The sequence below is a fragment of the Salmo trutta genome, chromosome 2, assembly GCF_901001165.1.
Source record: "Salmo trutta chromosome 2, fSalTru1.1, whole genome shotgun sequence".
NCBI lineage: Eukaryota > Metazoa > Chordata > Actinopteri > Salmoniformes > Salmonidae > Salmo > Salmo trutta.
In genome coordinates, this window is record NC_042958.1 from 10217209 (window position 1) to 10241024 (window position 23816).

The 23816-nt window shown below is 42.6% G+C and overlaps 1 protein-coding gene across 5 annotated transcripts in view; it reads right to left on the reverse strand.

Annotated features, from left to right (window-relative positions):
• The window catches only part of LOC115150314 (sodium channel protein type 4 subunit alpha B-like), a 181173-nt gene that overhangs the window by 62003 nt on the left and 95354 nt on the right, over positions 1–23816 (reverse strand). For all 5 annotated transcript variants that reach the window (XM_029693503.1, XM_029693512.1, XM_029693476.1 and 2 more), the window contains 2 exons: positions 10038–10211; positions 8756–9112 (listed from right to left, as the gene is read on the reverse strand). In XM_029693503.1, the coding sequence (XP_029549363.1) occupies positions 8756–9112; positions 10038–10211 (531 nt within the window). The remainder of the gene's footprint in view (positions 1–8755; positions 9113–10037; positions 10212–23816) is intronic.

The following is a 23816-nucleotide window of genomic DNA, read 5'->3' on the forward strand; positions in this document are numbered from 1 at the left end:
GGCTCCTGGTTGCCACACAGTTAGTGAGGTGCTAACTGCTGCCAGTTGTGCCTGGGTATTAACACCTAGCATAGTTAGGAGTCCCACAGTGCCAGGGTCCAATGGAAGGACACCACCTGACATGGAACCTTCCAAAGAGACACCTTAGGAGTCCCATACACACTTAAATAAAGTAGAGGTGGACACACACACATAAACAAACATTTAGTAGGACTGTCACTGGGCTTTGGGTGTGTGTGTGGCATTTAACACTCACTGGTGAGAGACCTTGAGACTCACTCTCTGCCTTAGTTTACTTCCAGCTGATCTGGTGAGGAATTTTTTATTTTACCTTTATTTAACAAGGCAAGTCAGTTATGAACAAATTCTTATTTTCAATAACAGCCTAGGAACAGTGGGTTAACTGTCTTGTTCAGGGGCAGAACAACAGATGTTTAACTTGTCAGCTCAGGGATTCAATCTTGCAACCTTTCAGTTACTAGTCCAATGCTCTATCCACTAGGCTATGAATGACTGTGATACACACTAGCACATATCAATCAAACCAGTCATTAAACATTTAACTGTCTACATAGTAGGGGAGGCTTGCTGTGAAAACTGATATCCTCCAAAATATCTGCATACATGCATATATAATATCAAGTTAAAGCTATCTTGTTACCTAGAATTATGTTTACATAGGTCATTCAATGGACGGAATTCATATAAAATTCAACGGTTTTCGTAATGATGAATGTCTTGCCTCTCTGATGCTAAGAGAAAACCAACCTGCATGTACAGCTGGCATGGTGTGACCCAGCCAGGCTGAAAGATTGAGCGTAACCTGACCCAGCCTTGTCCCTGGTCCGGCACATATACATACACAGCCCAGGATATAATCTAGGCTTGCCCATCAGATAACAGGCCTACTTTCACCTCTCCAGTTACCAGGCTGTCCGTTCTGCTTTGAATAATGCTGATTAGCACCAGACTCCCGCAGGTGCAGGGACCCGGAGCATATCTGCTCGCATCATCTGCTCCGCTGATTGAAGCTCCAAGCCCAGCAGATAGGGACACACAGACACACAGACACTCACGCACAGACACAGACAGACACACAGACAAATCACATTTTATTTGTCACATGCTTTGTAAACAACAGGTGTAGACTAACAGCGAAATTCTTAAATGCCCCAAAATGCAGAGTGAAAAATATTAAGAAAATTGTTTTTATGTAAGGAATAAATACACAATGAGTAATGATAATGGCTATATACACGGGGTACCAGTACCAAGTGGATGTGCAGGGGTACAAGGTAATTGAGGTAGATACTGTATGTACATATAGGTAAGGGTAATGTGACTAGGCAACAGGATAGATAATAAACAGTAGCAGCAGTGTATGTGATGAGTCAATAGAGTTGGTGCAAAAAGGGTCACACACACACACACACACACACACACACACACACACACACACATACACACACACACACACACACACACACACGTACATATATCTCTCTCTCTCTCTCTCTCTCTCTCTCTCGACTGACGACACATTTCTGTTTCCACCGTGTGTGGTCCAAACAACCTTTCCAAGTTAGAGGCGGAGGGGATTAGAGGTACAAGGCTGGTAAGGTAACACGCCACCGAGATGAAAAGGGATAATTAAAGGAGATAACCATCCACTATCCCTGTAAAAATGTAGGATGTTAATTTGATCACTCTTTTGTTGCTGAGAATGCTAACTTGTACTGTAGTGTATTCAATGTTTAAAAAGGCTTCTAAAGTTGATTTTCCCTAACAAAAAATGTATCTACCCCTACAAAAAAATATACATGAATTTTAATCCACATAGTACTTTACATTTCCTGTTGCTACAGGATTCTATTCGTGTTTGTGCAAACTGGCTCAAATTAAGATCCTACATCTGTATATTCACCCCCCCAAGCCAAGACCACACCGTATACTGTAACTGAACCTTACTGGCCGTGGCCCACATACAGTATGTTTGAGAGCAGGGGTGTAGGGTTAGGTGCCCGAATAGAGGACCGACTCTCTAGTCTAGACTCTCCAGTCAGCCTGCTTCTGAACATTGTTGCCGGGGATGAGAGTGGCAGGAGGTGGCGTAATGACCTGTGTTTGTGCTGCACACACAAATCACAGGATTCCCAGAACAAGAGATTAGAGAATGCTATTGCCATGGATCTCCACGATACTCACCCCCCTTCTCCCTTTTACACTCTCTCTCTCTCTCTCTCTCTCTCTCTCTCTCTCTCTCTCCCTCTCTCCCTCTCTCCCTCCCTCCTTCCCTCTCTCAGTGAAAACAAGACGTTCATGCCATGGGGATATTGTGCAGACATTTACAAGCACATTCAGGGCAGCTATTGGATTGTTCATATTGGTCCACCGTGTCCAGAGAGAGGGGACTGTTCTCAGAGTACCATGCAGGAGATGGGATTGTTCACAGAGTACCATGCAGGAGAGGGGAGTGTTCACAGAGTACCATGTAGAAGAGGGGCTTGTTCACAGAGTACCATGTAGAAGAGGCAGGGGCGGAAATCCCAGGGGGGACGGGGGGGACACGACCCCCCCCATCCTGGGAAAAATATGATTTGTCCCCCCCAATATATCACTGTAACATAACTATGTAATTTAAATAATATTAATAATACGCAATGAAAGCAATTGTGCTGATTATAGACACTTAATAGCGCGTTTTTAAGTTTCAAAAGATTGCAACCCCCCCACCCTTTGCCTCACAATGGTTTGATCCACTGCCAGTTCCTTAGCTTGCTAGGTAACAGAGAGGTCGTATCTACTGTCTGAAAGGCACTCAATGAACGTAACTGACGTGAGGTTAATCCAGTCAATCGCGCACACACACTAGCTGAATATGCAGAGCTAGCGCGCAAATATTAACTATTAAGCTAGCTAGTACCTATTCCATTTATGTGGCGTCGTCAAAGATGGAATCAGCATGCAGAGGATGTAAGTTAGTGCTTCAAAGTCCCTGTGATAAGGTTAGCGATAAACTGAAATCCAAACTGAACAGAACTACACTCTCTTCTACCATTGTCTTAAATATATTTAATGGTCTCGTTGCAAAAGCTAAATTGTCGCAAGTGAACTTTTATTTATTTATTTTATTTCACCTTTATTTAACCCGGGTAGCAAAGATTATTGCTAACACCACTGAAACTGAATTGGTGCTCGCTAGCTTTGCAAATTCAGCTATTGTTGGAAGCCAGCCAATATGAAACAAACTATTAAAATTACAAAAGGTTGGAGCATATGTTGTGTAAATGGTGAACTCATACAGCTGTCAACTCTTGTCATTTTAATCCGTTTCACATTTGCTAGCTACCTTTTAGATCGAAGCCCAAATAAAATGATTGAAGATGATAGAAACCCATCTCCTACTGTAAATAACCTACACACTGAGTGTGTAGCCAGCCAGCCGGCCAGGTAGAAAAATGGCAGAAAAATAAAAGACGGATATCAGAGTATTTTTCAATACACCAAAACGCATAGTAAGAACCCTAGTAGCCTAATATCTCAAAGACTAGTTGATAAAATGTTCATAAGAAAGAAATGAAATTCTAATGGAAATGTTTCACAATGATGTCATTAGGCAGAGCAGGCAACAGATGGCACACAGACAGCAGAGTTGGGGACAGATATGCAGGGACAGACTGGCAGAGACAGGGAGTCTCAGGTAAGTTTGTTGAGTCTTTGTTTGGCAACATTATGAAAGGTTCTCAATTTTTTTTACTTGTAAAATAGGAACATAATTGGAAAATGCCATGGATACCCCCACTCTCAACTTAAACTGGTGACTGAACTAAGATTTGTTAAAGGCAATGGTGTTGCTGTTGTGATTAGTTGTGTAGTTTTGGGTACCGGTAGTTAGGAGTACGGCAAACACCTTATTTCTTTGGTTCCTCAATATACATTTACCATATTACAATGTAGGCTATGTTTTACAGCACTACTTTTGGTGTCCCCCTCAGGAATTGCTCTTGAGAAAATTTCATGTAATTGTCCCCTCCAAAGTTGATATCAGATTTTCGCCAATGAGAAGAGGGGAGTGTTCAGAGTATCATGCAGGAGAGGGGAGTGTTCACAGAGTACCATGCAGGAGAGGGGAGTGTTCACAGAGTACCATGTAGAAGAGGGGAGTGTTCACAGAGTACCATGCAGGAGAAGTGGTTCACAAGACCAAGATGGCGCCGACAGATAGGGCAGCCGTGCTTCTAACTCCTAGGCAACTTTGCAGTAGTTTGTTTTTTATGTGTTATTTCTTACATTATTAGCACAGAATTTTTTTGGTGTTATTACATCCAGCCGGGAAGAACTTCTGGATATCAGAGCGTCGGTAACTCCCCAGCATTACCAGCATTACGACCTGGAATACGACTTTCCCAAATCGGTTCCTTTGTTCGTACCCCCCAGGGGAATTGGATTCCAGAGGCTGATCCAAAACACACCACCCACCGCTTCCGAGTATATTACTCGCAAATTTTCAGTCTCTGGATAATAAAGTTGACAAGCTCAGGCCAAGGATTTCCTTCCAGAGAGACATCAGGGATTGTAACATACCCTGTTTATATGGAAACATGGGGATATACTGTCTGAGTCCATACAGCCAGTTCTCAGTTCATTGTGTAGACAGGAATAAATGTCTAGTGCAGGGGTGTATGTTTCATGGTAACTACTCATGGTGTGATTGTGATAACATACAGTAACTCAAGTCCTTTTGTTCACCCAACCTAGATTACCCCACTTCAATTTGCTTACCGCCCCAATAGATCCACAGGCGATGCAATCGCCATCGCACTGCACACTGCCCTATCCCATCTGGACAAGAAGAATACCTATATAAGAATGCTGTTCATTGACTATAGCTCAGCATTCAATACCATAGTATCCTCCAAGCTCATCATTAAGCTCGGGGCCCTGGGTCTGAAGCCCCGCCCTGTGCATCTGGGTCCTGGGCCGCACCAGGTGGTGAAGTTAGGAAACAACACCACTTCGCTGATCCTTAACACTGGGTTCACACAAGGCCATCAGACTGTTAAATAGCCATCAGTAGCACCTTAGAGGCTGCTGCCGTATATACATAGACTTGAAATCACTGGCAACTTTAATAAGGGAACACTTTAATAATGTTTACATATTTAGCATCACTTATGTATACACTACCGTTCAAAAGTCTGGGGTCACTTAGTAAGGTCCTTGTTTTTGAAAGAAAATCCGTTTTTTTTTGTCCATTAAAATAACATTTTTTATTTATTTATTTATTTCACCTTTATTTAACCAGGTAGGCAAGTTGAGAACAAGTTCTCATTTACAATTGCGACCTGGCCAAGATAAAGCAAAGCAGTTCGACAACATACAACAACACAGAGTTACACATGGAGTAAACAACATACAGTCAATAATACAGTAGAAAAAAATAAGACTATATACAATGTGAGCAAATGATGTGAGATAAGGGAGGTAAAGGCAAAAAATGCCATGGTGGCAAAGTAAATAAAGTATAGCAAGAAAAACACTGGAATGGTAGATTTGTAGTTTGAAGAAAGTTCAAAATTCAAATCTAAATAATATGGTGCAAAGGAGCAAAATAAATAAAATAAATAAATACAGTAGGGGAAGAGGTAGTAGTTTGGGCTAAATTATACATGGGCTATGTACAGGTGCAGTGATCTGTGAGCTGCTCTGACAGCTGGTGCTTAAAGCTAGTGAGGGAGATAAGTGTTTCCAGTTTCAGAGATTTTTGTAGTTCGTTCCAGTCATTGGCAGCAGAGAACTTCCTGATGTTGCCTCTTCACTGTTGACGTTGAGACTGGTGTTTTGCGGGTACTATTTAATGAAGAGAGATCTTGGTAATTTCTCACATGGAATAGCCTTCATTTCTCAGAACAAGAATAGACTGATGAGTTTCAGAAGAAAGGTCTTTGTTTCTAGCCATTTTGAGCCTGTAGTCAAACCCACAAATGCTGATGCTCCAGATACTCAACTAGTCTAAGGAAGGCCAGTTTTATTGCTTTTTTAATCAACACAACAGTTTTCAGCTGTGCTAACATAATTGCAAAAGGGTTTTCTAATGATCAATTAGCCTTTTAAAATTATAAACTTGGATTAGCTAACACAACGTGCCATTGGAACACAGGAGTGATGGTTGCTGATAATGGCCTCTGTACGCCTATGTAGATATTCCATTTAAAATATGTCTATTCCAGCTACAATAGTCATTTACAACATTAACAACGCTACACTGTATTTCTGATCAATTTGATGTTATTTTAATGGATAAAAAATGTGCTTTTCTTTCAAAAACAAGGACATTTCTAAGTGACCCCAAACTTTTGAACGGTAGTGTATACTGTATTCTATTCTACTGTATCTTAGTCTATGGTGCTCCGACATTGCTCGTCCAAATATTTATAGATTCTTAATTCCATTCCTTTATATTGGATTTGTGTGTATTGTTATGAAATTGTTAGATATTAATTGTTAGATATTACTGCACTGTTGGAGCTAGAAACATAAGCATTTCCCTACACCCACAATAACATCTGCTAAACACGTGTATGTGACAAATAACATTTGATTTGATTTGACAACACTTGAGACAATAGGGACCTGAGGCTGAAGATCACTTCAGGTCTGGATACCTAGATGAGTGCTCATTTTCTAATGAACCTCAGTATGACTCGCGTCTTTTGACGTTGACGTTTGTTGATCTGAATCTGTTAACACGCCGTCCCACATCAGACATTTTGTCAGCCTCCCGACAAGACACTGGCAGCCATGTTATGTTACACAACACAAGGTCTCGCAGGCCAGGCAGTACTAAGTCTCACCGACCTCCTTTAACTGCTCAGCTAAAATAAATATGACAGGGGGAGGGAGGAGGAGGGAGAGAGAGAAAAAGAGGTAGAGAAGGAGGGAGGAGGAAGGAGAGAGAGAAGAGGAGGTGGGGGAGGAGGAGGGAGGAGGGAAAGAGAGATGAGGAGGTGGATAAGGAAGGAGGAGGGAAAGAGAGAAGAGGGGAGGGAGAAGGAAGGAGAGAGAGAAGAGGAGGTAGAGAAGGAGGGAGAAAGAGAAGAGGAGGTGTGGAAGGAGGAGGGAAGGGGGGAGGAGAGATGGAAGAGGCCGAGAAGAGGAGGAGGGTGGCGGAGGAGGTGGGCAGAAGCGAGGAGGAGAGGAGGGGGCCTCTAACACAAGTGCGTAAGCAAATGACAGGCGCTGACTTGACTAAGGGACGGGGGGGAGAGCCTGCAGAGAAAGATAATATTAGCAGATACATTTGGCTGGGTAATTGTGGCTTTGTTGCTCGCCTGCCCCGCGGATGGGAACAGTAGTGGAGCATGTAGTGAAAGAGGCGACCACTGAGGACAGAGAGGACACTGTAAATAGAGAGCGGTACTGGGAAGACTGACTACCACTCCATATAGTAGAGAGCCTTGACTCATTTAGTCCCTAATTAAGTGGCTCAATGGGTTGGGGTGGGGTAGGGCAGTGGCAGTGGTAAGGATATGGGTTCACTTCCTGCATTGTAATCATGAGACATTTTGTATTGAAACAACCCTAACGCATACAGTAGGAGACTTATACAGTAACCCTCAGTATGGCATTGGGCTGTGGGTGTAGCGAAATGCTTATGTTTCTAGCTCCAACAGTGTAAACTACAGCACCTGTCTACGTGTCAGTGTGGAAAACCCCTCACCGATGACAGCCTTAAGGACATGGCATTAGGTCTGCCAGGACAAAGTGTGTGTGTGTTTGCGATAGACAGAGAGAGAGAGAGAGAGATACAGACAGCAGAAATACAGTCAAGAAAGACAGCCTTGTAAGTGTGCAGATATCCCCATGATCTAACAAAACTGCTGAAGTCAGCACTACAGTCAGTAACACTGCATAGGCTTCTGTGACAAATGGTATCTAGACCAGTTGAGGCCCAGGACCCTGTTACGTCCTTTATCACTGTTAGTTTCCCCAGCTGAATCCCCTGACCTTTTAAGGGGTGTCTTTTAATTACTATACATGTGGAGCAGGACTGTAAAACTCAGTCCTTTTGCCAAGGCTAACAAGGCTAGCCACTGCCAGGCATGCGTCTTTGTGAAACTGAATCAGGCCCCGTATTGGGAACATGTGAGCTTTGTGGGGAAGGGGAGAGGGAGGGGGGATTGTTTTATTGCAACACTCCCTTACTCTCTTCCACCGACCCATGCAACTCTGGACACAGTAGTGGGCGGTGGAACGTTCGATGAGGGCCACCATTAGGGTCGTGTTGTCATACCGCTACCAAAACAGTTCATGGAGATTAGTGCACCCCCATCCTCTCTCCTTTCCCACAACCCCCGTACACCCCTCCCACCCTGCCAAAAACTCCAACCATGGCAGGTAGAGAGACATTGGTAGGAGGGGGATAAAGTGGAAGGGCAGCAAGCTAGAGGAGGCATTCACCCCCTCACTCAAACAAGCACACAAACAAACACCCCATGTTTTTTGAGGACACTGAGTAATGTCAAACTTGGGTATAAGCCCTGAAATTACACATACTCTAGACGTTCCATGAACAACACAACAAAACTAAATCAGAGTAAAAACTATTTGTGTCCAATGTTTTCCTTCAAAAGCTACTAAATTACATACTATTTCTAACCTACCCTAACCAAAGAGACTGAGTGACTTAGTTTGACTTAGACAGACCTTATAACCCACCCTAACCAAAAAGACTGAGTGACTTAGTTTGACTCACCACTAGGTTCCCGATCACCATGACAAGCATGAAGACCAGGATGCAGAGAGGTTGCCCGGCCACCTCCATACAATCCCACATCGTCTCGATCCACTCGCCGCATAGCACCCTGAACACGATGAGGAACGAGTGGAAGAAGTCCTTCATGTGCCAGCGCGGCAGTGTACAGTCCTTGGAGATCTTACACACACAGTCCTGGTAGTTCTTGCCGAACAGCTGCATGCCCACCACGGCAAAGATGAAGACTATGATGGCTAGGACCAGGGTCAGGTTTCCCAGGGCGCCCACCGAGTTGCCGATGATCTTGATGAGTGTGTTGAGGGTGGGCCACGACTTGGCCAACTTGAACACCCTCAGCTGTGGGAGGGGAGATAGTGAGACCAGCTGTATGTTAGTTATCTGAGAAATTAACTAGAAGTTGAATCAAGAGATTTAGAGACAAATTATATTTTCTTTATCCTATTCTCATGTTCGAGTTTAAACTTTTAGTAAAATATTTATTAGTCACATTTCACTTTTTTGTGTAATTTTTACCCCCCCACCCTTTTTCGTGATTACAATCTTGTCTCATCGCTGCAACTCCCGAACGGGCTCTGGAGAGGCAAAGGTCAAGTGCTGCGAAACATGACCAGCCAAACCGCGCTTCTAAACACACGCTTGCGTAACCTGGACGACAGCTGCACCAATGTGTCGAAGGAAACACAATTCAACTGATGACCGAAGTCAGCCTGCAGGCACCCGGCCCGCCACAAGGAGTCGCTAGAGCATGATGAGCCAAGTAAAGCCCCCCCGGCCAAACCCTCCCCTAACCCGGACAACGCTGGGCCAATTTTGCGCTGCCCTATGGGACTCCCGGTCACTGCCAGTAATGACCAAACCCCAGGCTGTAGTGACACCACAACACTGCGATGCAATGCCTTAGACCACTGCACCATTCGGGAGACCCACATTTCACATTTCTAAATAAAGAAGTGGCTACTGACTACAATTCAAATCATTCTGTCAATGGGATAGGGTAGTAAAAAGGGGTTACATAACTCCGGCTGGTTTAGTAACTGTTGAGAAGGACTTGCCAATGGTCTCACAGTTAGGGGGACTTACAGTTCGCATACATGTACAGTACCATTGGGTGAGAGACCTAACCAGTCACCAGTCACTGTCAAACAGTGCAGGCTTTAACACATCCATTCCAGACAACCATCATCTACAAACACACAGAGAGACAGACAGCACACAGAGACACAGATAGGCCAGAGGGGCGATATGTTAAATGGTTAAATACCAGTCTGAAGGACCGGAGAACGGACAGTCCCTCCACGTCGGACAGGCCCAGCTCCATGAGGCTGAGGCACACGATGATGCTGTCAAAGATGTTCCAACCTTGTTGGAAATAGTAGTATGGATCCAGAGCGATGATCTTTAAGACCATCTCAGCGGTGAAGATCCCGGAGAATACCTAGGAAACGCAGACACGCACAGACACAAACAGAGAGGGAGAGCTTAGCCTGGGGGCAAGAAACTTCAGAGCAAGTTAGAGTCAGAATCAGGCCTCCCTTGCACATGTAGCACTGCAGTGGAACACTGGTGACTGTCGCTTTGCCTGGTTGTCTCCAAATCTACTGATCTTATCCATCTGGAACCATCTGGAAGTCAGGGCTATACTTGAAGGACTAATGGGAGCTGATGAGAAATATTGCCAATGCCTACCCATACAAGCACAACAGCTCTACCTGCATCGTTGACAAGCGCACTGCACTCGCCAAAATGTCATTTACGCTTGAGCCGACATCCGCAGCGTTTAGTGTGAATGTGATCTCAGCGAACGTCAGGGAAATTACCAGTACAATGCACCTTTGATTAAATCCCTGTCTTGCTGTTTTCTTCATTGGAGCGTCTGGAACTGCGACATCAAACTCCACAGTTAATGCAACGTCAATAATAAAACTGAGACCTCAGACTGGGAGCTTTCCTGTATATTGAATTAAGACTCCCAGCCTATACTGCACACAGTGTGCTGGCTCCTGTGTCCACCTAATCTCCTTAAGAGGAAATCTGCTTATGATATCAGTTTTCAGATGCTGTTTTAGGAGCATCCTCATCTCTTTCATGTTAGCCACCATCGTTTTTTTTTCTTCCTTTGGCTGGACCGCTACGGAGATAGGTATTTCCTCTTGCTCTGTGTTTGTGTTGTAAAAACTAAAGCAGCTGACAGGTCTGCAGTATAGGTGTGTGTGTGTGTGCACGTGTATTTGTGCTTTGCTTCTGTGATCTCTGTGTGTTTTCGTCTTGCAGCTCTCTGCTAGTTGTTCCTTGCAGACGTGCTCCTCGATGTGACACCGAGTACGTGACACACGGGCGGAAGGCGAGGGTGGAGGAGGTAGCGGGCGGACAAGGTGAAATCGTCATAGGGCGCGTCTGGGTAGCCTTGAAAGGATCTGATCTGGAGTCTGTTTAGACTAGTAGGTCAGGTCCACACACAAACACAAACTCACACACACACAGTGAGTGGCTTAGTGAGCAGTTAGGTGTGATTACAGCTGGGATATTGACTGGCACTGAAGACTCCACTTTCAGTCGCCTGGAGTGGCCCAATGTCTGTGTGTGTGTGTGTGTGTGTGTGTGTGCGCACGCGCCTGCCTACCTGCTTTGGTGTGTGTGTGTATCCATTCTCATTTACATGGGGCTCATTAAGCTCGGTACACAGCTCGTTATCAATGACGAGGTACTTCACAATCATACTGTTATTACGCTGTCAGGACCCGAGGATGAGACAGGGCGTTTATTATGATTGGGCGGAGGAGTATCTTGCGAGCGATGATGCTGCCGCTGCATCTCATAGAGATCAGTGCCAACATTGAGCCAGGAAGATGTCCAACACGACATGGCATCGCCCCAGAAAAGGACAACACATGGACATGTAGCCTACTATATGAATTGGTCGAGTTTGTGGATCACACTTTATTCTGATAGTCCCATATAGATGATCTACAGATGGCCATATAATCAACAAATGACTGTATATGTTGATAAGCAACTGCTTGCTAAGGTTAAGGTTAGGATTAAGGTTAGAATAAGGGTTAGGTTTAGGTTTGGATTATGGTTAGGGTAAGGGATAGGGTTAAGATTAGTTGATAGTTCATTGAAATTTTGTTGACAGTTATTGAACATCTACTGACCATCTACAAACCATCTACTTGGGACTATCCAAATAAAGTGTTATCAGTTTGTGTACTGCACTGCACTGTGCTGTACTGTATTGGTTTGGGGCAGATATGGTGCAGGAGAGATCAAGTTGATGTCGCCTAGTGTGATGCTCAAATTAATGTGAGTTAATAAAAACGGTTTGCTTGGGTGAATGACATTCCACTACTGGAAATGCGCACAGCAGAAATGTGTTGAAAAATTAATTTACTTTGTTGCAATGTGATTAAAACGCATTTTCATCAAGTCTGTACTTCAAATTAGCATCTCTGTAATTCGAACACAGATAATGAGTATTTACATTTTTTTATTTAACCTTTATTTAACTAGGCAAGTCAGTTAACTTATTTGCAATAACGGCCTACCAAAAGGCAAAAGGCCTCCTGCGGGGACGGTGGCTGGGATTTAAAATACAAATAAATTAAATAAAGATATAGGACAAAACACACATCACGACAGGAGAGACAACACAACACTACATAAAGAGAGACCTAAGACAACAACATAGCAAGGCAGCAACACATGACAACACAGCATGGTAGCAACACAACATGACAACAACATGGCAGCAACACATGACAAAACAGCATGGTAGCAACACAACATGACAACAACATGGTAGCAACACAATATGGCAGCAACATATGACAACACAGCATGGTAGCAACACAACATGACAACAACATGGTAGCAACACAATATGGCAGCAGCACAACATGGTAGAAGCACAAAACATGGTACAAACATTATTGGGCACAGACAACAGCACAAAGGACAAGAAGGTAGAGACAACAATACATCACACAAAGCAGCCGCAACCGTCAGTAAGAGTGTCAATGAGTGAGTCTTTGAATGAAGAGATTGAGATAAAACTGTCCAGTTTGAGTGTTTGTTGCCGCTCGTTTCAGTCGCTATCTGCAGCGAACTGAAAAGACGAGTGACCCAGGGATATGTGTGCTTTGGGGACCGTTAACAGAATGTGACTGGCAGAACGGGTGTTGTATGTGGAGGATGAGGGCTGCAGTAGATATCTCAGATAGGGGGAATTGAAACCTAAGAGGGCTTTATAAATAAGCATCAACCAGTGGGTCTTGCGACGGGTATACACAGAAGGCCACGACACTAACACTGTTTGTTCAACTAATCGCATATGTTCATTCAAATATTATTTGGGCATTTTAACAAAAAAAGTCTGTACAACAATGTTTTCAACTCAGATTTTTGATACATATGACTACATTATGCATATTAATTTATACAGTAATTATTATTCAACATGTCCTTACCTGGGATTTGAAGTGACAACCTTTTGGTTCATGTCATTCTGATCTTCCTGCTACTGTATGCCACCATGTCTGTGTCAATTATCAGTTCATCTCACTATTCTCTCATTATTTATTTGATTAAATTATTTCAGAAATGTTGGGGTTTTCTGTATAGCTGTCTAATGTTGGTGGGTCATATTAACCTGTTTAAATGTTACTCCTTAATTGCTACACTCAGAAAAAAAGGTGCTATCTAGAACATGAAAGGGTTCTTCGGCTGTCCCCATAGGAGAACCCGTTGAAGAACGCTTTTTGGTTCCAAGTAGAACGCTTTTGGTTACAGGTAGAACCCTTTCCCCTGAGAGTTCTACATGGAACCCAAAAGGGTTCTACTTGGATCCAAAAATGGTTCTACCTGTAAGCCAAAGGGGTTGGGGACAGCCGAATAGCCCTTTAGGAAACCTTTTTTCTAGGAGTGTGACAAATACAATAGTTTTACTTGAGTGTACTTTTAACAGAGCCTGATATTTACTTTGAAGTACAAAGTCTAGCAATACAGGTGAAATCAGTCATTGATACAGACATGGTGGCGTTGCAGGAAGATCAGTATGCTGTGAACCAAGAGATTGTGAGTTCAAATCCCAGGTGAGGACATGTTGAACATGCCAGCAAAATCTTGAGTGTCAAATATGTTAGTTGAAACTATTGTATGTCACTATTGTATGTCACAGCCTTATTTAGTGAAAATGCCCAAATAATAATAATTTATAGTTGAATGAACATATGAGACAAGTGGAACAAAAACATAATTTTAAGCTGACTAAATTTTGCAAGTTGGGGAAAAGCTTTAATCGAAAAGTTGAGTAAAAAAAAAATAAAAAGCAGTGGAACCAGTTAGTTAATAATAATTAGTTTAAACAACCACAATGTTTTTATAGTGAAGGTTGCGTCACAAATGGAACCCTATTCCCTCCATAGTGCACTACTTTTGACCAGGGACAATAGGACTCTGGTCAAAAGTAGTGCACTATATTGGGAGTAGAGTTTCATTTGGGACACAACCCAAAGGCATGAAGGGTAATTATTTCTGTCAGGCTAAAGCAGCAGTAATGAGTAAGTGTTTAGGATGCCCAGGCAGACATGGTAATTGAATAATACTGACGTGTTGGTCTTAGCATGTCACGGCATCGTGACCACAATTCATATCTCCTGTGATAAGAGTAAAGCTGGAATCGTTAATTGGTGGAACTGCCATGTCCATTTGGGACATTACGAAAACAAAGAACTTACTGCAAATAAATGAACACAGTTTTTTTGGACATCATTGCCAGTGGTGATCCGTCATTCAGGGCAGATGAGGCAGAGGGGTTGGTAATGTTCTCTAGTTGCACTGTGATTGGCTCAGTGTTTTGTCACTCTAGGGGACACTACGTCACCGCCAAATCTAAGGGTAGAGCTCAAAAATTCAAACCCCTTAGGTGCTGCCATAGAGTTACATTAGAAGTGCCCATCTCAAGGTCATTGGCCACAGATAAAATGATGTCAATTCATGTTATATCTACAGTAGTTTTGATTGGACTGATACTTTCAAAATCTTAGCTAGCAAGCTAGCAGTCATCATCATGACCCATGTCGACAATCTACTGGCAAATCCTTTGTAATCCTTGTCATATGAAGATAAATAATGAATAGAAATTATAGACAAAATGTATCGTTGCTCATCGGACATTGGACATAAACATTACACAACAAGTTGGAAATCGCAAATTCAACAATCAATGGTTTTGAAGGAATCAGTGGCTAACTGCAAGAATTGCAAAGCAATCACTAGCCTGCTATTCAGTGGAGTGGCTGTGTGGTCCCAAGTCTGGGTTTGAGGGTCTCTTTTCCAATGCTTAAAAGGATAAACAATCAACATTGGCCCTGCTGTCAATCCAGCATGACTTCTGCCACGCTCAAAACAACTGGAAACTCAGGACTGGGAAATCTGACTTCAGTGAGTTCAAGACAACTGGGAACTCAGAAAAAAATAGCTCTGACTGGGAAAACACATTTTGAACCGTCATCCAACTCGGAATTGCAAGCCTGGAACTCGGGCCCCAGTTGCCTTGAAAGCACCATAAATCCAGAGAATGCCAGACTTTGATGACAAAGTTTAATGATACAATTTGCCCACGAAGGACCGTCGCACCACCTTCCTGTTCAAGTGAGCACAGCACAACAAGGTGAGTCCAAAAATGTATTGTAGGCTGCTGCATAAATGAGATAATATTTATTCTGTAGCTAAGACTAATACTAAGTGTATGTTTTGAAGTAAACTGTTAGTAGCCCATGTGCCTCACCCTAATAATTTGGTCCCTTTCCCCCTCTTAATTTCACCTACTGTTCTGACTTGGTGTTGCACATGTAGCCTATGGCCTGTTTTAGAGAAATGCCATCATCAAATATAGTAAGAGCATTCATTGTCTGCTTATATGCCCCCTTTATTTATCCAACGGTTCTGACTTAGTGTACTGGGAGAATACTGTAAGAACGGCCCATGTTCTGAATTCTGTCGCTGTACATTTCAAATGTGCTGAACAAATAGTTATATTGACTACGTCCGTCCTAGCTCATTGTCTTAATCAAAATTACGGATTGCCTCTTATCCAGTTGTCGTCCCCTTATGCCATAGTTTGTACATCTCAATTGTCAGTAGAAACCACATTTGTTTAAGCAAGTCGGACATATCAGCTATGTTTTTATACAAGGCAGTAAATAAAGCTGAATGAACTGTTTCGCTGCCAGACAAGGCTCCGCTGATAGCCAGGTGTAGCAGTGGTAAGATGTTGGGACTGCTGTTTGTGGGCACCGTTATAGTGCAATTAATGTATTGTTTAGTGTTGTGTTGTGTAGTGGCTTTGCTGGCATGCATCTAAAAAAAAATATTGCCGTACCTTGATGTACATTTACTGCACTTTTTTTGTTGCACGCATTACTGTCCTCTTTTTCTACCTCCATAACATCAACTAACAATAACAATAACAGTAACAAAGACAGCAAGACACTGTTTTTTCCAATGTGGATTGGATCTTTAGGAAAGTGTGCAGGTTGTGTGTGAAGTCTACCCTCTTCAGGGTAAGAGCTAAGGACACTGAGACAAGCAACTTTATACTGAATCGGTCAAGTGAAGCACTGAAATGGCACCCTATTCCCTAGAGCAGAAGTGCTCTACTTAGACCAAGCTCTGGCAAAAAAATTACACTATATAGGGAATAGGGTGCTCTGAGGCAGCAGGTAGCTTAGTGGCTAAGAGAGTTGGGCCAGTAACCGAAAGGTCGCTGGTTCAAATCCCCAAGCCAAGTAGGTGAAAAATCTGTTGATTTGCCCTTGAGCAAGGCACTTAACCCCAAATGCACCTGTAAGTAATCTTGGATACGAGCTGAAAGAATAGGATGCCATTTCAGAATCAACCATTCTGTTTTGTGCGGAAAACCTAATACAAAAATATGTTTAGTGTTTTTGTGTTGTGCGCGTGTTGATTATCCCACAACGTTGAACCAAATTAGCTTGGTTTCCAGGCTAAATGGGAATATTAAAATTATATATTCAATCAGATTAACCTACTAAAAGACTGAAAGGACACACATCTGTGTGTTGCCTATCTGAAAACGCCTATCTGCTGAATCCTTACTGAAAAAACACATGTGATTTTCCACGTGAAATTATGTGTTTTGTCTGTAAGAGATTACTTATCTAACTGCTGCCTCAGACAACCTGTCTGTCACTCTCCCACCCCAAACAACTCACTGCCTTCTCACAGAGAAACAGATGTACGTTTCTGAAAAGAACATCATGCCAGCGACCAACACACTCATGTGTCTATCTAACAGCCCCGAGGTGTTGTCCATACGTCTGTCCAGCTGTGTCTGTGTGACTGAGGGGTAGCTGAAGGGCACAGGAGGACAGCTGGATGGGTATTGCTGTGTAAACTAGGGCCTGTGCTGTGCTGACTGTGGCTGTGGTAGTAATAGCAGAGAGTCCTGGCTCAGCATATATGAAGATATACACGCATGCATACATAAACACACACACATGTGTATACAGACACACACACACAAACACGTGTATACACACACACACACAGATCAGAGTGAGGCTCATGCGAGCGGAAGGGCGGTGGGCGTGGGCTCAACGGGGAGGGGGGCAGAGAGGAGATGTCATGTGACAAGCACTCTCTGGGAAGCACGTCAACAAGGTTTCACTCCCACGGTCAACACAATCCACGGGACTACGCACACCCAACTGGCCTCGGGTGAACAGTCCACACATAATGCATACAAACACACACACACATACGTGTGCAGATGGAAACATTTCCATGAGCACATTCGCACGCATGCACAACCACGCACGAACACACACACACACGTATGCACACACAAACACAGACACACATACACATTTGGGTTTGGCAGGATTGAGGGTAAACCTCTTCTTTACAAGGAGATTCATCCCGCCATAACGATAACATCAAAAGGTTGAATAATGAAACAATATTTCTGTAGTCCAAGTGGTTAGAGGGTTCCATGGGCACTTATAGAACAATTATGTCAGATCAGTTGAGTTTTGGGATCCCATGAAGGACAGTATAACAACATAATTGTATGTCTGAATGTGTATTTTTCCCAGTGATCAGATTCACATCCAAATCTTGGGGAACTGATATGATTAAATATGAAGCTATTTGTGAGAAGATATAATGTGATGTTAGCCTTCTAAATGAGAGAATTGTTTTTCATGTGAAGTCTTAACCAAGTCAGTGGCCACATCAACGTGAGCACAGACATTATGTCGGCGTCATCGAACACCCCTTTTCCCAGAGTGCATAAAACCCACTTCTGACAAAATGGTTAATAAAACTACACTTTCACAGTCTGCAGCTGTATATGCAAAATAGTCTAGGAACCCCGACCGAAGAAGAGAAGGACAAACAATTTCCTCTCACCCCTATAGATACCTCTAAAGTATCTAATTTAACAAATCGAGCCCGAGAACCACCGGCTGGTACTTTGAAAAGATTCATTCTAAAAGAACATTCCCCTATCCAACCACCATTGGTACGTCTGGAAGACCCGTTCTAACAGACACAACCAGAGACTTTCTGTCGAATTACTCCCCAGTCGGACCGGCGATTCCAACAGACAAAGGCATGCAATCGTAAATATATACAGTGGCTTGCGAAAGTATTCACCCTCTTGGCATTGTTCCTATTTTGTTGCCTTACAACCTGGAATTTGAGGGTTTGTATCATGTGATTTACACAACATGCCTACCACTTTGAAGATGCAACATATTTTCTCTTGTGAAACAAACAAGAAATAAGACAAAAAAAAACTGAAAACTTGAGATTGCATAACTATTAACCCCCCCAAAATCAATACTTTGTAGCAATTACAGCTGCAAGTCTCTTGGGGTATGTCTCTATAAGCTTGGCACATCTAGCCACTGGGATTTTTGCCCATTCTTCAAGGCAAAACTGCTCCAGCTCCTTCAAGTTGGATGGGTTCCGCTGGTCTACAGCAATCTTTAAGTCATACCACATATTCTTAATTGGATTGAGGTCTGGGCTTTGACTAGGCCATTCCAAGACATTTAAATATTTTGCCTTAAACCACTTGAGAGTTGCTTTAGCAGTATGCTTAGGGTCATTGTCCTGCTGGCAGGTGAACCTCCATCCCAGTCTCAAATCTCTGGAAGACTGAAACAGGTTTCCCTCAAGGATTTTCCTGTATTTAGCGCCATCCGTAATTTCTTCAATTCTGACCAGTTTCCCAGTCCCTGCCGATGAAAAACATCTCCACAGCATGATGCTGCCACCACCATGCTTCACATGTGGGGATGGTATATTCTCGGGGTGATGAGAGGTTTTGGGTTTGCGCCTGTCACGTCCTGACCAAAAAAAAAAAAAAAGCAATGGCTTTTTCTGCCCACTCTTCAATAAAGCCCAGCTCTGTGGAGTGTACGGCTTAAAGTGGTCCTATAGACAGATATTACAATCTCCGCTGTGGAGCTTTGCATCTCCTTCAGGGTTATCTTTGGCCTCTTTGTTGCCAAGGAGGTAATTGGTTGTATCAGATCTTATTTAGGGGCTTCATAGCAAAGGGGGTGAATACATATGCACGCACCACTTTTTCATTTGTATTTTTTAGAATTCTTTGAAACAAGTAATTTTTTTCATTTCACTTCACCAATTTGGACTATTTTGTGTATGTCTGTCATGTCCTGACCAGTAGAGGGGGTAGTTGGGTCAGGACGTGTGACTTCCAATCAGGCACAGCTGTAGAGGGTTGTGGTTGATTGGGAGTCACACATAAGTTGCCTACGTTTCCTTTGTGTTTCGTGGGTAATTGTTCTTGTCATTGTGGTTGCACCTGACAGGACTGTGTTGGCTGTCAGTTTTGTTGTTTTTGTAAATTGCATAGTGTTCGTGTAATTAAATATGACGAACCCTAACTCCGCCGCATTTTGGTCCACTTCTTCCTCAGACAGCCGTTACAATGTCGATTACATGAAATCCAAATAAAAATGAATTTAAATTACAGGTTGTAATGCAACAAAATAGGAAAAACTCCAAGGGGGATGAATACTTTTGCAAAGCACTGTGCATTGAAAATTATTTTTTCGAATGAGCGGCCGTTCATGTGCAAAGTATTAGCATTTCCATGAGCATAGCTTTCATCTGTGTGTACGATAGTGAAGTCCTTTGTCTTTTCTCCTGCTCTTTCTTACATGCTCCTCCCTTTTCATTTTATGTAACAAGCCGTCATATCGGGTTTAGTCCACACGGGACTTTTAATTGCATCATGTAGTTCTCAATGTGTAAGCTATTCTGTTTGTGTGTTTATGTAATTCTGTGTGATTATTTAGTTAGTAAATAAATAATGAAGCAAATTTGTGTATTGCATATTCATAATTTATGCTAGGGTTTGTGCAGATATCCAAGGATATTGCGACATTCAGAATGAGACTGATAGAAGATGAAATTAATTAATGACTGATTGATGACAAATGTCAGAGATATTTATATCTTTAGAGTTAATTCGGAAACGGTAACTCATTAAACAAACTTTTTCCATGGTGCCCCAAGATTGCTGATGAGTTAATTGTTACATGAGTAATTTAATCATCGTAATAATTAAACATACTGTAGTTAATCGATTTGATAAAGCAATCGTCATCACATTAATAATAGCCAAAAACATGACAAAAGCATGCACATAACACTTAGAGAGAGAGACAATATCTCTCCACTATAACAGGGATGAAAGAAAAATCCTCCTCAAACAAATCTCCACATACAGAGACAAACAAGTTTTTAATGTGTGATGCTGCATCTAGCAAACTGGCAGTTATCCAATACAGTCACCACCCTATGACAGTTCAGACTCTCTATGTATCCAACACAGTCACCACCCCATGACAGTTCAGACTCTCTATGTATCCAATACAGTCACCACCCCATGACAGTTCAGACTCTCTATGTATCCAACACAGTCACCATCCCATGACAGTTCAGACTCTCTATGTATACAACACAGTCACCACCCCATGACAGTTCAGACTCTCTATGTATCCAACACAAGTCACCACCCCACGACAGTTCAGACTCTCTATGTATCCAACACAAGTCACCACCCCATGACAGTTCAGACTCTCTATGTATCCAACACAGTTACCATCCCATGACAGTTCAGACTCTCTATGTATCCAATACAGTCACCACCCCATGACAGGTCAGACTCTCTATGTATCCAATACAGTCACCACCCCACGACAGTTCAGACTCTCTATGTATCCAACACAGTCACCACCCCATGACAGTTCAGACTCTCTATGTATCCAATACAGTCACCACCCCACGACAGTTCATACTCTCTATGTATCCAACACAGTCACCACCCCACGACAGTTCAGACTCTCTATGTAACCAACACAGTCACCACCATACGACAGCTCAGACTTTAGTCACCAAGGCGATAATGACTTGCTAAAAGATGGGTAAGACCAGAGACGGATGTCATAAAATATACAGTTGAAATCGGAAGTTTACATCACTTAGGTTGGAGTCATTAAAACTAATTTTCAACCACTCCACAAATTTCTTGTTAACAAACTATAGTTTTGGCAAGTCGGTTAGGACATCTACTTTGTGCATGCCACAAGTAAATTGTCCAACAATTGTTTACAGACAGATTATTTCATTTATAATTCACTGTATCACAATTCTAGTGGGTCAGAAGTTTACATACACTAAGTTGACTGTGCCATTAAACAGCTTGGAAAATTCCAGAAAATGATGTCATGGCTTTCGAAGCTTCTGATAGGCTAATTGACATCATTTGAGTCAATTGGAGGTGTACCTGTGGATGTATTTCTAGGCCTACCTTCAAACACAGTGCCTCTTTGCTTGACATCATGGGAAAATCAAAAGGAATCAGCCAAGACCTCAGAAAAAAAAGTAGACTTCCAAAGTCTGGTTCATCCTTGGGAGCAATTTCCGAACGCCTGAAAGTACCATGTTCATCTGTACAAACAATAGTACGCAAGTATAAACACCATGGGACCACACAGCCGTCATACCACTCAGGAAGGAGACACGTTCTGTCTCCTAGAGATGAACGTACTTTGGTGTGAAAAGTGCAAATCAATCCCAGAACAACAGCAAAGGACCTTGTGAAGATGTTGGAGGAAACAGGTACAAAAGTATCTATATCCACAGTAAAACGAGTCCTATATCGACATAACCTGAAAGGCCGCTCAGCAAGGAAGAAGCCACTGGTCCAAAACCGCCATAAAAAAGCCAGACTACGGTTTGCAACTGCACATGGGGACAAAGATCGTACTTTTTGGAGAAATGTCCTCTGGTCTGATGAAACAAAAATAGAACTGTTTGGCCATAATGACCATCGTTATGTTTGGAGGAAAAAGGGGGAGGCTTGCAAGCTGAAGAACATCATCCCAACTGTGAAGCACAGGGGTGGCATCATGAGGAGGGAAAATTATGTGGATATATTGAAGCAACATCTCAAGATATCAGTCAGGAAGTTAAAGCTTGGTCGCAAATGGGTCTTCCAAATGGACAATGACCCCAAGAAGACTTCCAAAGTTGTGGCAAAATGGCTTAAGGACAACAAAGTCAGGTATTGGAGTGGCCATCACAAAGCCCTGACCTCAATCCCATAGAAAATTTGTGGGCAGAACAAGAGCAAGGAGGCCTACAAACCTGACTCAGTTACACCAGCTCTGTCAGGAGGAATGGGCCAAAATTCACCAACTTATTGTGGGAAGCTTGTGGAAGGCTACCCGAAACGTTTGACCCGAGTTCAACAATTTAGAGGCAATGCTACCAAATACTAATTGAGTGTGTGTAAACTTCTGACCCACTGGGAATGTGATGAAAGAAATAAAAGCTGAAATAAATAATTCTCTCTACTATTATTCTGACATTTCACATTCTTAAAATAAAGTGGTGATCCTAACTGACCTAAAACAGGGAGTTTTTACTAGGATAAAATGTCAGGAATTGTGAAAAACTGAGTTTAAATGTATTTGGCCAAGATGTATGTAAACTTCCGACTTCAACTGTATCTGCTGTGGACACACATGCACATACATACACACACACACACCAGCCAGATTGTCCACTGTAGCACACAGTGGCCAGACAAGTGCAAGAAAAACTCTATTGATTTTGACACTGTTGGCCTGAAATGACTTCCTTGTTGGACCACTCCTGGTACAACACAAACAATTACGTAAGACCAATAACCAATGGCTGTGTCCCAAATGGCACCCTATTCCCTATATAGTGCTGGACTTCAGACCAGGGCCCATACCCAGCACTATAGAGAACCAGCATATATCATACAAACACACATAACCGGTTCCAGTGAATTGTAATTAATGGAAACACCATATTGGCTTCATAATGTGATTGTAAACTCATTGTTGTCAATCATGTCTGTTGATGTGTGATTAAACGTCACTAGGGTAGGGGGCAGCATTCTGATTTTTTTTTAAACTGCCTGCTACTCAGGCCCAGAAGCTAGGATATGCATATGATTGGTAGATTTAGATAGAAAACACTCTCAAGTTTCCAAAACTGTTAAAATAATGTCTGTGAGTATAACATAACTGATATGGCAGGCAAAAACCTGAGAAAAATCCATCCAGGAAGTACTATTATTTTGAAAGGCTGTTTTTCCATTGAAAGCCTATCCACCATACAAAGACTTAGGACCCAGTTCACGATCTCTATGCTTTTACTCTGAAAAATGAGGGAGATATAGAACTTTCAATGAGTGGACAGTGAACATTTCCAGACATGAGTCCAGTGCGCGATCGGGAGCGCACCTTTCTTGTTTCTCCTTTTCCATTGACGATGCTTTTGTCCTGTTGAAATATTATTGATTATTTATGACAAAAACAACCTAAGGGTTGATTTTAAACATTGTTTGACATGTTTCTACTAACTTTTATTGTACTTTTTTGATTTTACGTCTGTCTGTTGTGACCGCGCTTTGTACCAATGGATTGCTGAACAAAACGCACCA